The sequence below is a fragment of the Apteryx rowi genome, unplaced genomic scaffold, assembly GCF_003343035.1.
Source record: "Apteryx rowi isolate R43461 unplaced genomic scaffold, aptRow1 scaffold_571, whole genome shotgun sequence".
NCBI lineage: Eukaryota > Metazoa > Chordata > Aves > Apterygiformes > Apterygidae > Apteryx > Apteryx rowi.
Window position 1 is genome coordinate 49,843 of NW_020450840.1, and position 16,692 is coordinate 66,534.

Here is a 16,692-nt window from a genome sequence, read left to right on the forward strand (position 1 = left end):
AGCAAGTCCAGCGAAGGGCTACAAAGATGATTAGGGGACTGGAGCATCTCTCTTATGAGGAAAGACTGAGAGAGCTGGGCCTGTTTAGCCTAGAGAAGAGAAGGCTGAGAGGAGATCTTATTAATGCGTACAAATATCTTAAGGGAGGGTGTCAAGCGGATGGAGCCAGACTCTTTTCAGTGGTGCCCAGCGACAGGACGTGAGGCAACGGGCACAAACTGAAACACAGGAAGTTCCGTCTGAACATGAGAAAAGACTTTTTCACTGTGAGGGTGACAGAGCACTGGAACAGGTTGCCCAGAGAGGTTATGGAGTCTCCTTCTCTGGAGATATTCAAAAGCCGCCTGGACACAATCCTGTGCAACGTGCTCTAGGTGACCCTGCTTGAGCAGGGGGGTTGGACTAGATGATCTCCAGAGGTCCCTTCCAACCTCAACCATTCTGTGATTCTGTGAACACCCAGAAGCAGCTGTCTTCACTTAGGCAAGTCGTTTGAATTTGACCTGTGCTTGACCCAAAAAATCTCTCTTCTTAGACATTAGATACTAGAGTACATTTCTTCTACTCTGACTTGCGTTACCAGAAAACAAAGAATAGGGACTATCTGACACAAAAAGTACTGTATGGATATGACAGCAGTGGTATTTTTCAAGCTGCTGTGTTTGCAGTCCTGGAAAGGTTTTCATCTTTCCCCCAAGTAAATATCCAGACTCCATATTGCTGTATGTTTACACGCTTTCCAACTTTGCTTCAAGGCTCCTAATTCAATCAGGTGCTCTACAGGCCCATGTGCAAGTTGAGGATAGGCAGGATTCTGTGTGGCTACATGTGTCTATTTGTGGTGCTCATCTTTAGGAAACTGTAGGTTAACAAAGAGCCAACAGATTTAGTCCCATATGTGCAGGAATCACAGGTGAAGGTGGTTATCAGAAAAGGAAATGCAACACTGGATGCATAAAGGATGAAGAGATATGCTGAGAAGACTATCATGTCATGGTTTACACCTGAACACTGGCATGGCACTATCTGGAAAAGGAGGCACCAGCAACATCAAGGTAAGGAAAATGACTAGGAAACAGCTTAACTTCTGCAAAGAGTCAGAAAATATTGGGAATATTTAACAATGAGAGGAGACAGCAGGGACTGCAAGGGGGATGAATAGAGCTGGGGTGGTATGCTGGAGGGAAAGGGATGTTTACTCATGATGCAAGAACAACATGACCTTCAAGTAAGTGATTTAAAGCACACGTAGGCTGTGGAGCCTGGTGATGGATACGAGAGCTCCTGGCACCCAGACAAGTTGTGGAGCTGGTGGGAGGGCACGGGGTGTCCTTGCCGAGACAACAGCAGGGAGACAGAGGAACTTGGGCACTTGACAGAATCACAGCGTTACAGAATGGTTGAGACTGGTGGGGACCCCTGGAGGTCATCTAGTCCAGCCTCACCTAGAGCAGATTGTCCCCACTTTAGCCCTATTGTGTTGATTATGTGTTCCCTTTTGTTCACATCACCCCAGGGTCTTTGCTTGCCAACCCTGTTCGTCAGTCCCTCATATGGGTGCTGGTAGCTCTCTCCAGGTCAGTCAGGTTGTTGGCAAAAATACTTTTGCCCCACTTAGTGAGGTGGCCAGAGAGTGGGGAGTTGACCAGAGAGTAGTCAGTGAAAGAAGTCCAAGGTGCCTGTGTCAGGTCCTAGTTTTACATCATTTTAAAGTTAGGGCAAAGTGCATTTTTGATAGCAGCAGGATGAAGTCTGTGAGACAGTGTCAGTAAGAACACGGAAAAGATCTGCATGATTCTGAAAGGGACTAACTTTCTGTATGGATACAGAGAACATGATTTCAAAATAATCTGCTGGCTTTCTTTTGAGTATAAGGCAACTGCTAATGATTCAGATTTTCCCTGAAAATGCACGAGTCTGTATCTCTTCTCTCTGCTATTTTTTGTGGCTTCTGTGGGGGTGCTACATCACCTGTCTGCTTCTGGGGAATGAATGCTTGTTTGCTACTTCAGGGAATTTTGGTTGCTTGGGAAGACTACGCTGGAAAGAAACACGAAGATTTGACACTGATATGTGTTCAAAACTGTGGCTTGCTTTGTCTTGTGCATAAGAACAGGCCTTTGCAAACAGTTCTGTGTGGTAAAGCAGCTCATCTCTTCTGGCAACAGAGGTTGCTGTTGAAGACAGCAGAAGACAGGTTGAAGTTGAAGCACCTTGTTGTGATGGGAGGCTTCTCTGCTAGGAGCTGACTGGTCTGGAGAGGGCAAGGGCCCTATCTCAGGGAAGCAGAAGGGTCTGTGGGAGTAGTACTAGATAAGGAGCCAAGGTCTATTGTCCTTGGGGCTAGTTCCAGCAGCTTCTCACTGGAGGGACAGCATGACAGTGGTCTTCCCTGGCTGGCAAGTGATTCAAGTAAACAGGGCAGGCGTGAGACCAGGTAGTTCAGCAGGCTTTACTGCTGCTTTGCACTGCTGATTTTGGACTGAGAGGTTGAGATTCAGGCAATGATAAACCCCTCCTTTTGCCTGACTACCCTTCTGTTGCTCCCTTATGCTGGACCGTGGGAGCAGCAACTGTCTGCTTTTCCTGGCCTAGCTAGACTTCTCTAAGTCTGTGACGAGGAATAGGTCTCTTTCCCGGAGAATCTTGTAGAGCTGCTCTTGGGCCTCAGAACCTTTTCGCTCAACTAGCTGCAGCAAAGCTTGGTTCTTCTTTCGACTCATACTTTGACTTTGTACCTCCTCTTCTTCATCACTGTTGATTACGTTTGCATCCCGTAAGTGTAACAGAATAGGGGAGATCCTCCCCATCCTATAACAAAGCTCCTTCTTGTGCATCTTCATGAAGGCTGCACCTAACAGACACCAAGACTGTATTACTGTGCTGGATGTGGCAAGACAGCCCCAGGTTAGTGCAGTACTGCTGTGGACACAAGTTCACGGCATCCTAAACCAATTTATGTTGGGGCTGCTTCCCCTGTCCCACAGTCACGTGTTCCCATCCCCTCCTCTGCACCAGGAGTAGGGTTTACTGGGCAGCAGGTGGATTCAGAGGGCAGAACCAGCAGAAGATAACGCTCCCCAAAAGGTTGAGTAACCTGCTGCACTGGTGATATGAGCACTGGAGTCAGTGAGGGTAGGAATGCACAGCCAAAATTGAGGGAAGTCAGGTCCATGGCAGTCCTGACTTAGATCAGCTTAAGTTGCTGAGGAACTGTCYCCTCTATGAGTCCTACAGTGTCTGGGGATGAAGTTACTGTCTCTTTCCCCCCACCCTGCAATATTAGGAACTCAACTCAGAGCACAAGTCATTCACAAATACAAAGTCACTCAGGATTGCAACTGATCTGTAAAGAAGTTGCCCTTAGTAAAAGGTAGCTGCTAGTAGCAGAGTACTGAACAAAGCTAGGGTTCAGTACCTCAGGTAGCACCTCCCAGCTTCTCCTTGCTAGCCTCCTCTCATTCCTAATAAGAGAGACTGAAATGGGCAGCCACCGGTTCAGGCTGGACATCAGGAAAACAGCTCTGAGTRGTGTTATTCTGCAGGTATCTCTCCAAGGACAGCTGGAGGGGAGGCACTGTCTGAAACCTGGGTTCAGTCCTCTGCCCTGCATGTGTTTCTGGTGTGACTTTGGACAACTTTTTGGCAGCAGCTTCATGGTAGGATTTGGGTGCCTGTGTTCAGCCTTTGCGCTGCTTTCTCTGCGTGGGTCCAGCATGTTGGCCCTCCACATCCTGTTCAGCTGCTCCCCTCAGTTTGATCAGTCAGGTTCCCTAGGATCTTTTTGGGTGTGCCTGGCCCACTGCAGTCTGGGCAATGCTGTCAGCCAGCACTGCCTGGAGGACACTATAAGGTATTTGTTCCCAGAGCATAACTCCTAGACTGCACCCAATCAGGCATCTCTGGGCATGGCCTTGCTCTCGTCTTCCATCCTTTTCTCCTGGTGCACTTAGGCAGGCTCTAGTTCAGTGTGGTGACTCCTCATGCATTACAAGGAGCTGAGAAGCCCCTGTCTAATAATGCTGAAGTGTCCAAATCTGCATGTATCTAAGCCAGACCTCTCTGCCTCAACCTCTGTCAGTGAAATATGGGAAGGCAAACCAGTTTGGAGGCTCACCTGCAATATACCAGTTTACACACCAATGTGGTACAGAGCATGCTGGCAGAAGTATGGGAACAAAAGTTGAGGTTGCAGCTTTAAAGACTTTTTGTCCAGAAACTATCATAAGGAGGRGGAAAAGGCTGGTGTCTGCTTTAAACTGGAGGATAGTAAGTTCCAAAGAAATGGATTCAGACTCTAGTAATGCAGCTCTGAAAAACTGTACTGACCTGAAAGGGTCCRGGAGGCAGAGGTAGGAGGATTAATATCACCTGAAAGAGAAAGCAGAGAGATCACTGAATATACCACTACTRGAATTGAGACCCTTGCTAAAATCCTTTTTCAGTGCTTAATTTTCCACTAAGCCATAAGCCATTATTTTCTGCCCACAGATATGTTCCTGCCATATTTGGAGAAATTAGCRATAAAAGATCCTGAACTCTGTACATTTGTAAGTATTACTTCTAGGAGTAGATTAGCCTAACAGAGAATGGATCCTGAGCAACCACATTTCTTCAAGTACTTAAACAGGGATGTCATCTCTACACACCTCAACTCTTTTGCTGTGTATTATTACACACAAACATGACTCTTAGCATGCTCCATCTCTAACCCTGCCACTTCTGTCTCCATCATGTACTGACCTGAAGAAAGATTCTGCATGCGACCCAAGTCAGTACAGTCACCTCTAGAACAGACAAAATAATTGTAAGCAGATACCACTAGAGAACAATCCCCGCACAAAGAGCCGGCTTGCTGTATGACACGTTCACAATGCTGTGCTGTGAACACAGAGAGCAGGGGAAGGCAGGGTCTGGTTCATCTGTAATCCACATCATCTACTCAGAAATCGACAACTGGCTCTTAGGGAGGCATCCAGCCCACCTCCTTTCAGTGGTCTAAAATGCCAGCAAAAGTAATCACATGAGATGGCCTCTGAAGTAGCCCACTGAGTCRGAGGTCTATCTTTCCAGTCAGGCTTGGCTGGCTGGCTGCCTTTAGGCAAGATGGGTCTCACCCTGATCCTGTGCACTCTGGGTGGTGTTTCACACACAGGTGTTGCACCCAGCAAATCTAGAAAAGTATATGAATGCAGTATATGAAATATATATTTTTTTAAGATGCTGATTTTCACTGAAATSTTGGTATTCCCCTTATCTCCTTTGTACCATGGAATGGTTGCACTAGCATGTATGTGGGTGTTGGTTATTTTAATGRACTTTTAAAAATAAGTCAGATACATTTCTATGCAAACAGTAGACAGGGGAACAGAGAGACACCAATAGTGCTCTTATGCTCTCTTAACCCCCAGTRTTTGAAACTCCACATTAAACCTGAAGCTCTGGYCTAATGAAATATGGGTTCCTTTCAGGCCCCTATTCCTCAGTGGCCAATTGCTGCRTATATGGGGTTTGCCTTCCCTCTGGGAAGCATGAATGACTGTGACCACAGAATGCATAAGGTCTGCTTGGATGGTGCACCCYGCCTTTTGCTTTGTGGAATAAGCCCCTAGTGAGGGGGCTGTGTGCCCCCCTCACTATGTAAGTGACAGACATGGCAATGTTAGTGCCCAGGATAACTTCCAGAGAAGGGTTCCTACAGATGTCAGTGGATTTTGAATCAGAATATCTGCGCATCTCATTCTGCCCTCRCAAGAAGTACAGCTCACTGCCCCATCTCCTTCTTACATATAGATGTGTTGTTCCTACCTGATCTCAGTGAGGCCTTCCAGACCAGTGTGCCATTGCGTCCATCTGTSATATGGAGCCAAATTTCCTCTGCCATATTCCTGATGTAGATCTCAATAAAGAGCTGCTGTTCCTTTGGACTCTTGTAGCAAAATGTCAAGTGTGGCTGTAAAGAAGCAAGATGAGTCTCTCATCACATGGAGCTGCAGTGAATTCACACAAGTTATCCTGTGTTTACTGGCCATACCAGGAAGAGAAAAAGCAAGTGAAGATACAAAAGTAAGGACTCTGCTGTGCTGTGCTGCCAATATGAGAAATGTTGGTTGGAAGGGACTTCTGGAGTGTCTAATCTGACCTCCTGCTCAAATTCGGATCATTGCCAACTCTAGATCTGCTCAGCCATAGCTGTGTCTAGCTGAGTATTGAAAACCTCAAAGAATGGAGATTCACCACCTCTCTTCTAACCTGTTTGAGGGGATGCYGCTTGCATCACCACCTAGTGATAAAATTTTTCTAATGTCCAGCCTGAACCTCCCAATTTATGGCCCTTGCCCCTTTTTAAATCATCTGACACTGCTGAGAAGAGTTTGGTTCTGTCATCTTTATAACTGCTCTTCAAGACAGAGTGCCCAGTTACAATTCAGTCATTACAGAAAGGGTCAAAGCCAATTCCTATTTAATGATTCATAGGTTTAAGAATGTCTCCCAATTAAGCTGAAGGGCTTGGCTGTTGAGGGCTGCTCAGTAGCAGGTTATAGTTACACTGGGGCACGATCAGTACACTGGAGGGTAGGGGTGCCATTCAGAGGAACTTTGAGAGGCTGGAGAAATGGGCTGGCAGGAAGCTCATGCAATTTGACAAAGGCAAATGCAGAGTCCTRYATCTGGGATGGAATAACCCCATGCAACAGAACAGGCTGGGCACTGCATGGATACAAAGCAGCTTTCCAGAAAAAGACTTGGGAGTCCTGGTGGACAACAAGTTGAACAGGAGTCAGCACTGTGCCCTGGCAGTGAAGAAGGCCAACCACATCCTAGGCTGTGTTAGCAAGAGCACAAAGAGCAGAGTGAGGGAAGGGATTCCTTCCCTCTTTTCAGCGCTTGTGAGACCACATTTGGTCAAGGGTCCAGTTTGGGGCTACCCAGTATAAGAAAGACATGAACATCCTGGAGCAAGGTCGGCTCAGGGCTGGAGCACATGATATGCAAGGAGAGGTGGAGGAAACTGGGTTCATTCAACCTAGAGAAGAGAAAGCTAAGGGGAGATCTAATCACTGCKTTCAACTATATAAAGGGAGATTAAAGAAAAGATGGAGCCAGCCTCTTCTTGGTGGTGTACAGTGATGAAACAAGAGGCAACAGGCACAAATTGCAGCAAGAGAAATTCCAATTAGATAAAGGAAAAAAAGGTCCAATTAGATAAGGAGGAAAAAAAAAAGGGTGATACACCACTGGAACAGAAACTCAGAGGCTGTGGAATCTCCATCCTTGGCGATATTCAACCTTGACTGGACATGGCCTTGAGCAGCTAGATCTGACRTCAAAGTTGGAATGCTTTGAGCAAGATATTGGACCAGAGACCTCCTGAGGTCCCATCCAACCTAAATCATTGTGATTCTTATCATGATTATACTGCAATACAGACCCATGAAAGGAGAAGGTTTTGGTAACCAGCCATGGACATGACATTGGACTGTCACCAGTGCTCTCAGGAAATCACAAATTYCTGTGCAAGAAAGTAACCACATGGGCTAAATATTCTGATTTTTCTAGCCATTATARTCTGATTTCCACAGGACACAGCACTCAAAAACAGAAGTCCTTGAGCTGAGTTCCCTCAAAGAAAGAAGTCATGTCACATCATGGCAGCAGAGGTATGAAAGAAGGAGTCTCTGTAGTCCTGCTCCTGTTCTGAAGTAAACCCACTGCAGACAAAATGAAGATGAAGGACTTGGGACCACACCAGAGCCAGTATCTCTGAAATTCCTTCTTGATAAGCAGCTACAATAAGTGCGACARGTCCCACATTATGATTCCTGCCATAAGAAAAACAAACTGAACCTTTATAACCTTGCCAGCATGGCTTTGGGGTGGACTCCATGATCTATCTGATGCTGTTTATTKGGATGTGTATCATGAAATATCTTTGTCATTTGTAACCCATGTAGCTTACTGCTTCTATGGCTCTGAAATCTAGTAAGAGATTCTGGTAGCACAGCTGGAGATAGAGACTTCTGATATTTTCGATTTCACTGCAGAAAAGAAACAATCTCACTTACTTCAGGTGTTATCACCACATGAGAYGTACTGGAGACTTGGTAACTGCAGCCAAAGAACAGAGGGTTGAAGGGAGAAGGCTTGGGAATAAGCTTTGAATTCCAGTTCATTTCTTGTTTTTCAATGGCCTGTAAATTTCAAGCATCACTTTTGAGACATACAAAAAAGAGCTATGAACTGTAGGTAGCTCTCACTGCCCTCTGAAAATCAAGAAGATTAAGAGACCAACCTAATCAGAACAYGGAACTGAATGTGTATTACAGGCAGTGCTGTATTTCAGGGGCCTCTCAGCTCCCTCACGATTACACTGCTGCACACCAGCTGCTTCCAGGACCTAACCTGGAATACATGCAAGGTAATTTAAGGTCACTTTGTGAAATAGGGTGAGGGCCTGCACAAAACAGGAGAACATCTGATACACAGCCACCTATTGCTGCACGTGGCAGCAGCTAGCAGTTCCTAAAYCTGCTCTGCTCCATGTTGCAGAGCAACATGTGCAACATCTTAGCTCCTGCAAGGACATGCTCTCCCAGCTGAAGGCCCAATGAGTGATATCTGGAGGTATGTATGAAAGAGGAGAGTGGAGGAGGCAGGAGCAAGAATGGTGTCCTGAGGTGGGAGCTGATTGCTGGCAGATAGGGACACAAGACTGCMTATGCATTAGAGGCTGGTGGCATTGTGGACCATGGAATTGGCATCTTGCCTTTGAGAAGGTTGGGGAGGCAGGGACAAGGGGTTGGGCTGATGACTGAAAGGCGGTGGAGATAGAGAAATACAGTGTTGGAGCCCTGTTGGKTGTGCGGGTCATGTGATAGGAGTGGATTGGGGGAGATAATGTAGCTTGGAGTTGGAAGACCCAAGGGGCAGGCATCCAGAGTGGGGAAGAGGCAGATATTCTCTTTTTAGAATAATTTAGGGCCCTATGTCTAAATCAAGGCTGGCTCCACACTGCCTAATACTGGCCATAGGTCTCTTCCCCATGGGTCRTGTCTGAACCATTTCAGCGCTACTAATCTGCAATCCAGGAAAGCAAAGAGCATGGTGTATACATGACCACTGCAGCCCGGGCTGCAGTGGGCTACAAGTGTTTCCATTAGCTATAAAATTTGCTAACGATTCTCACTCTGTGAATTAAATCAGTTTAAAGGAGCAGGGACCTTGGCTCTTGTGACATGTCTGCTGGTACAGATCTGTGTTTGTCTCTAACAGACAGCTGAATTCATATGAGAGGAGGAATTGAGAGGATAAAACATAGGTCATCAGTGCTCTGAGTTCTGTTCCATGCTCTTTCTCAGATATGCAGTTGTAAAAATAAGGAACTGATATGTAATTGCTTTCTTGGGGGGTATGGGGCATGAACCTTGGCTAGCAGTGAACTTTGAGGGGCACAGAAATTTTAACAGCACTTAAGAGAGGCAAGGCCAGCTTCCATCTCAGCTTAGTGCCCTTGCCTTAGGCTAACGAGTATTAGTGGAGATTGTGTTCTCCCTGCTCTAGCAGGTGAGTCAGGGGAGCCAGGGGGATTTGCAGTGCTGTATACGGGAGCACACCAACTCCATCGCCAAGTTTAATTAAGTTATTCTAAGGAAAGACACTACAACACTATCCTTCAACAAGAAGTTCCAAATGGAAAGGTGGTGACTAYGGAATAAAAGGAAGGACTGGGCAGGAAAGTCGGTCCATTCTGTTTGTCAGTTCTCCAGAAGACAGCACACATCTGCATAGCACATCTCACTGTCTTCCCTGCTGTGCCATTWATAGGGTCTCCTGCAGAGGGTCATTCTTGGGACACCTCTGTCCCTCTGCCAAATTTGGCTGGAATGGAACCTTGGGCTCAGGGAGAGTACAGACAGGTGTCCAGACAGACAATGCAGTTACCTAAGCCTTGTGTACACAGAAAAATAGGCAAAAATATCACACAAGCATTGTCTTAAAAGCATTTGGTCTTTTGTACTTCCTCAGTGGTTGGCACATTGTCTTCCCCCATTCCCTTGCTGACTGACACTGCACTGCCAGCTCTTCCCTGCTATGCTGGCCTGATCAGGTAGGATCTGCATTCCTCCTCTCATGGTCTTGCTCTGCCTCAAACTGCCTGATGCCTGGAGGAGATTATACCTGTTCATGCTGAACACCAGAACAAAACTAGGAGGGATCCCGCTTATCAAATCCAGTCCCTGCTACTGCAGCCACCCCATATGTCATCCTTTTTGTAAACCAATCAAGTTTCCTCCATCTTACCTGCTTCACAGAGTTGTCATCTGGGATCAGGTAGAGGTGAAGAGTTGTATTTGCAGCACTGAGCTGCTGAAAGATCAACACCAAGGAGTGCATGGGGAGTAAATTTAAGGTTGAACGTAACCTTCGCCAAAGCACCCCAAGCAGTGAGAAGCTGGGATTTTCCAGGACAGCACAGAAAGCATTCAGTTTTGTTGGTTCCTTTAGGGTCATCTTCCCAGATTTAAAATGGGCAATTCTGCAGTTGCTGACATCTACGCTTTCTGCAAGAGAGGAAAGGCAWCAAGGTTCTATTTTGTTTTCCTAATGCCCTCCTATGTTACTTCTTTCTCTTCAAGACTTTAGCAGCAGAAGGAAGTCATACTCCCATACAAAATGACATGGTCTGCCTTAGGGACCATCTGTGCCCTGGGCTTTGTGGGGTTCTTCTGCCCTGCAGGGAATTGTGGGCCTTTGACAAACTCACTTTGGGTTCAGAAAACTAAATCTGAGATGGGAACTTGGGACCATGAAAATCCTCAGAATGCAACCATGCAGTCCAGCATCCTGTGTACGCATGTCACATCACCAAATACTGGACAGAAATCTGTTACTGCGTTATGAGTCATCCTAGGTTTTGGTMACCAGAGCAGCCTAAACTTTAAGGAGACATCCCTAGCAAACTTCCAGCACTGCAGTGTTGACTGTTTCCTGTGGCAGAGAGCTCTGCTGCTGCTCAGTCACCCTGCTTCTGTCTCTTTGAAGTTCTTCACACTTTGATATTAACCTGACAGATTAATATAAAACTTGATAAATTAATATAATTACATGATTTTGCTTTGTACAGCTGTGTCAACAAAGAGTGCGTAGACCCGCTTCTTGACTGACACAGCTGTGCTTGCCAGGTCCTGGACAGGAGGTGGAGCCATGCAGCAAGAAATTACTTTTGTGGTGTGCTCTGTTTCAGCTGAGAAGAGGACACAGGTTTGCCAGGAAGAAATTCCCTCTGCCAGCACACACTGCTGCCTGTGAAAGGGCACTGCAGCCCAGCCAAGCCAGACTAGGATGGCTCTGCTCTGTTGTGTAGTCCAGCCCCAGCTTAGCACTGCATGCAGTGACACTCCTCTTTCTGGGCTCATTAACAGGGCATTGCAGAACAGAGGATCCAGATCCGAGCCTTTTGGCTCCTYGTGTTCACTGTTTGCCTGGGTGAAAACTGGCAATTTAATTCCACTTACTGTTCCGTCCAGATCAGTTCTGTTCTATTGCAGTTGTGCACCTCACACTGAGATAGTCCAGCCTGTGGGCTGAAGAAGGTGACTAGCTCTTGTCACAGTGAAGGAGAGCAAGGATGATAGTTGCCCTTGGCCATCTACCGCTATAATAGGCACAAAAGACTGAGAAAGTCTCTGAGAGGGACTCAGAGGCTTGATCTGCAGCTGAGCTGGGGTAATCCCTGTGGTTTATCACAGCAGCTGGGAGAAGAGGGGGAAGTGTTCAGGAGGGGATGGGAGGAAGGACAGGAGCAAAAAGGAATGGGGAGGAGAAACAGAAGATGTGAGAACAAAGCAGAAACTGGGCCTGCGGTGCCAGGGAAGGGACCACTGCAAAGGTTTAGTAAAAAGTGAGTGAAGATTAACAAAAGGTTGAAGAACAGCAAAGCAAAGTTGGGGAATRCAAGGGAGCACAGAGGGCCTCTGAGAGTAAGAAGAATTTGGCCCTAAACCTGTCTGGAGAGGTCGTAGGGCATCTCCCTGAGGAGTCATCTTTCTAAATCACTGCACTGGGCAGGACCCTTTCAGAGCAGATGCTGGAGGAGTCCCATGGGAGAGGGGACAGGAGAGCTGCAGAAGGCCTGAGAGAAGCTGGTCTGGGAGAATTGCTGTGGCTGAGAGGAACAGAGTGAGTCAAAGGAAGCGCATCCCCGCAGCTGCTCTACCTGCTAGGCACACAAAGTGGGGGAGATGCACAGCACCCACAGCTTCAGGCTGCACCTTGATGTGGAACAAGGGTCCGGTGACCACCCATGCCTCCTGGGCAGCCGCACTCAGATGCTCGTTCCAGGAGGCATATCTGTACTGGATGGTCACTGCCGAGTTCACCTCAAAGCCAAGACCTGTCACAGAGCACTGGAAGGAGCCTGCTCCAGGAAGGTGAGCTCTGCAAACAGGAGGGGAGAACAAGGTTATGCCATGCATGACGGGCTGTAGGAAGGTGTTTCTGCTTTGCCCAAGAGCTCCTACCGATAATAGATGTCATCCTCTGGAGAGCTTTGGATCATCTCCGGCGTCACTTTTGGAAGGGCCTGTAACACAAGTGATGCTAGTTTGGGATTGAATGAGATGTTGCATAACGGATGTTTCTTATAGGAGGGGGTGCTGGGAATGGCAAAGCGTAATGCAGCTTGGCCCATGGGCTTGGAGCCTCACAAGCAGCAGCAGGAGCAACAACACCTCTGCCATAGCGACATTATTTCTCTGCCTCTTCACTATCCAGAACAAATTTTGTGTCAAGTATGCCATATTGTTTTTACCCCTTCAAAACAAGGGACTACAGAAGCTTCTATCTGGTGCCCAGAAGGGCATCACCATTGTCAATGAAGAGGTTGCAAAAATCATTGACTAGCAACTCATATCCCCTAGGATCTGAAACATGCACTGGGCATGTCTGAGGCACATAGGCCACGTGCTAATGTACAGGCTCATGTGCCCTTTAAAGGGGATACCCATTGCTATGATAAAGGCAAGGTGCACAAGATAAATCCTGTGCACAAGCCACAGCAAGGAGGACTAAACACTGCCATCAGCATCAGAACATGCTTGGGGATGGGAAGACGCCAATTTTCCCCCCATGCTTCAGTAGGAGAAGGGTAATGAGGGGATATGCAAAGCAGTTCCTAGAGCCGCACAACTACATTTTTACACACAGATTTTTAAGTTGTATTTTGCAAACAAGGGAATCCCAGATAGCAATTTTTTTTTTCCTGAGAGAAGAAATTTTGTTGCTGCTGTCTTTCTCATGAGTAAATCCCGGGCTATTCCTCTTCTGCCACAGTTTATCAGCAGAGAGAAAAYAATGGCCATAGACAGACAAAATATTTAGCAGAGGAAATAAATTCTGGATGTAAGTGAATGGAAATTGTCTTTCGATGAACTTGAAAACTGGGGCAATGCATGCTGAGTTAGCATAACAAAAGGGATTGGGCACTTCTGCAGGCTGAAGAATTACAGTGAATAACAGGTTGTGAAGGTATATTAAACTTCCCACATTACTGTTGAGGTCAGCCMCAGTCTTACTGCTGTGCCACTTTGAGTGAGGCAGTGCCTTGCAAGGAATGGTAAAGCCGGCACTTAGGGCATGGCTGTGGCTGGAGAACCCTTACCTCCCTCACAGGGTGCAGGCAGCTTTCCTTTGGTGAAGAGTCCAGCTGCAGCTCTTTCTTGCTTTCCTAGGGAGGAGAACGTAGCGGAAACCACTTTTAAGGAGGCACAAGATAAAGCTTCTGACAACATCCCCAACATCATGTGTTCTGCTGACACTGATAGTGATTCCTCCAGGGAGGGAACAGGCTAGTGTTAAGGAGTTGTGCCAGTCTGGTCTGTCCTCAGGGTCAGGTCCCTTTACTGGCACTGAGGGCAGCCSGAATCAGCTCCTGCCACCAAACACAGTGCTGTGGTAGCAATGGGCAGCGAGGGACCCCACTGTCCCCAGTGATGTCTGTGAACCTGCCGCATGAGGGCTCCCAGGGCATGACCCAGAGTGCTGCAGTCATGCTGGCCTCCTCCCCAGCCCCAGGGTCCTCCTCACTAGTGTCCCAGGCCTCAGGCTTCATTTCTCGCAACACCTCACCTCTTCATTCCTTGAGTCATCGTCTGTCAGAGGTCCAAAAAGGCTTAACAGATTTTCTTCTCCAATTCCGGCTGGAACAAGAGGAAGACCATTGTAATTTTTGGCCCATGTTCTGGAGAAGAAGCTGTCACAGGGACAGGCTTCACCCAACCTTCCTTATCCTATTAGCAGCACTGGTCCCCTCTCATAACGCCACATGCTCCTACATTTACCACAGCATCCACATCCTTCTCATGGACTGTGGTAGTGATGCAGTTACCACCTTGCAGCAAATTGGGGTCCCTACAAGGACAGTCCTCCCCCACCAGCCCCACTGCACCAGATTATCAGCCTCAGCCCTGAAGTAAGGACGGGGACATGATCTTACCTGGTTTTATCCCAGGCCGATAAGAGGCAGAAGCGCCTTGAAAGACCAGATCACCACCAGGAAACACTACAACTGTAACAAAAGGCAGAGAAGACCTCAGGGCCCAGGGCATGCCAAGAGAAGTGTTTCCCCCGCACCATTTCCCATTCTGCCCATCTTGTCCCTGCTCTTCACCCCTTTGCTGTGAAGCCTCTTTCTGTGTGTTTTGTCACACTCACAGGGGCTGCTGGGTGCCAGGCATCTGTCCTAGCCTGCCAATTAGCTATTCATCACAGGAGAGCAGCTCGCTGCAGGGCTGACGTGCGCCCAGCTGCTGCCTCTCCTCCCCRCAAGCGTGTGCATGCTCTGTGCCAGGCAGAAAGTGGATTTCTTGCTTAGCTTCCAGGAGCTGAGTCCTTCCCAGTCTTTCCTGTGGCCTACACCCGTCCCTGCTCCCTATCCTTCCTCCCCACTTCCACTGCACACATGCTGTGGCAGCTCTCTTGCGCAAAAGGGCATCCGTCTGCGTCTGTCCGGTCCCTCCCCGCCTCAGCCATGCCCCTCCCTGCTGCTACGTGCTCCTTGGGAGCCTCCCGACCTGCTTCCYTGGGGCACCTGCCTCCTTGAGAGACATCTGGACCTGCCCCAACCTTTCCCACTCCTGCGCTCCCACCGCCAGGCAGACCCTTGCCCTCTTCCCCCTGTACCGCCCCACACTTACATCCTGGTGTTTCATGTATAATGCAGTTGGGAGTTATTCCATAGTCCCGCAGGCGCTTGCCATCCTCCAGCTCTCTGCCTTCATAACTCAGACTTAGTTGATCAGAAAAGAATGGCAGCCTAGCCTTTAGCTTTTCCACTGTGTCATCCAAATGCACACGCTCAGTAGTAGCTGTACCATCCGTAGCACGAACGTGGACGAGGAAGGTGGACTCCTGGTGCTCCACGGTGTCTGCTGCCGACCGCCGAGAAAACCTGATGCCCATGGTCTGCGCGTGGGGTGGCCCCAACGAAGCAAGCAGCTCCCCGGAGCAGGCAGGCCCCACGCGCTGCTGGCTCTTTTGGACCTTCGTCCGCAGTACCCCAGCCTCCGTCACTTCCCAAGAAACTGAAAGCACCAGGTGACGTCAGGAAGGCTGTGCCGCGTTGCAGCCATCCGCTGTCAGCGCACAAGCGCTAGGTTCCGGCCTGCTCTGTGGCGCCCGGCTCTGCCTCCCCGTCCCGTCAGACCCTCGGCCACGCRCTCCTCCTCCCCACAGCCCCTTTCCTGCGCCCGGCTTTCTCCCCCGTTCGCCCAAGGCCTCTGGCTGCAGGGATCCTGCTCTGGCCTGCAGGGAGCTGGCATGTTTTTCTTTCTTCAACCTCCTCCAAACCTCTCCTCTTTCTTTCTCCCTTCTCATTAACTTCCTTTCCCCCTTCTCCCCGCTCTCTTTCTTTTAACCCTTCTTGGCTGCAGTTGTTTCCCCCCACTCCCCTCCTCTTCCCGGATTTTCTCTCCTGAGGAGAGCACGGGAAGGCAGGGCAAGGGATGGGAAGGGCAGGGCTGTTTTCCCAAGGACGTGGGGCAGCAGAGGCTTGCATCCAGCATCTACAGTGCTCCTTATAGCATTTCCCAAGTCCCCCATGAGAGCACCCCACGCCACAGCACTGGATGCTGTGCCAGTTGTGCTGTGACACACTTGCCACGGGCTGGAGAAGGGTGAGAGGGGGCTGCTGGACTCCAGCTCGAATTAGAGTCCTGCCCCATCCAGCTCCTGCCTAAACGTGGGACGGAAGACCACCAGAGACAGGATCTGACTGCCTGTCTCAGCTCACAGCTCACATCCAGCCCCACGCCATCCTCCTGCCGCAGGACGGGCTGCTCACTCCAGGAGGGGTTTCCTCCTGGCTGTTTATCAGGAACCGTGGAAGGAGCTTTCCTGGTGCTGCCCCCCCTTTCCAGGCCCCATCCCAGCTCTGATGTATGTGGGTTCCAGCCCCGGGGCCRGCTTCGTGGCTTGCCTGCCTGCCTGCCTGGGGGTGGTGGGGAGCCCTGGGGAAAGCAGGCCTGGCCGTGTCAGTGGGTCCCCTCTGGGCCGAAGAGGCCTGACCCCTGATGGCCAGTGCTTGGACAGGAGGTGGCCAGTCGCCAGCCTGGTGCTGACAAATGGGCATTCATGGGGCTGGTGGTGCGAATGCGCAGCTCCTCTGCCAAAGACTTCCCCAACTAATCCCAAGGC

General features: G+C 48.9%; 1 protein-coding gene across 4 annotated transcripts; it reads right to left on the minus strand.

Moving 5' to 3' along the window:
• Positions 1–2,072: 2,072 nt before the first annotated feature.
• Positions 2,073–15,552, minus strand: LOC112973906 (caspase recruitment domain-containing protein 8-like). 4 transcript variants are annotated; one of them, XM_026082321.1, is made up of 12 exons: positions 15,195–15,552; positions 14,495–14,566; positions 14,128–14,198; positions 13,661–13,726; positions 12,522–12,583; positions 12,218–12,438; positions 10,303–10,562; positions 8,067–8,192; positions 5,809–5,953; positions 4,744–4,787; positions 4,330–4,371; positions 2,756–2,854 (listed from the first exon to the last, which is right to left on the minus strand). In XM_026082321.1, exons 1-12 carry the CDS (start codon positions 15,457–15,459, stop codon positions 2,840–2,842), a joined length of 1,389 nt encoding a protein of 462 aa, XP_025938106.1. In that variant the 5' UTR covers positions 15,460–15,552; the 3' UTR covers positions 2,756–2,839. The 4 variants fall into 4 exon arrangements, with proteins under 4 accessions (XP_025938103.1, XP_025938104.1, XP_025938106.1 ...); XM_026082318.1 differs by lacking the exon at positions 4,744–4,787 and having other exon boundaries at positions 2,073–2,854; XM_026082320.1 differs by having other exon boundaries at positions 2,761–4,371.
• Positions 15,553–16,692: the final 1,140 nt, after the last annotated feature.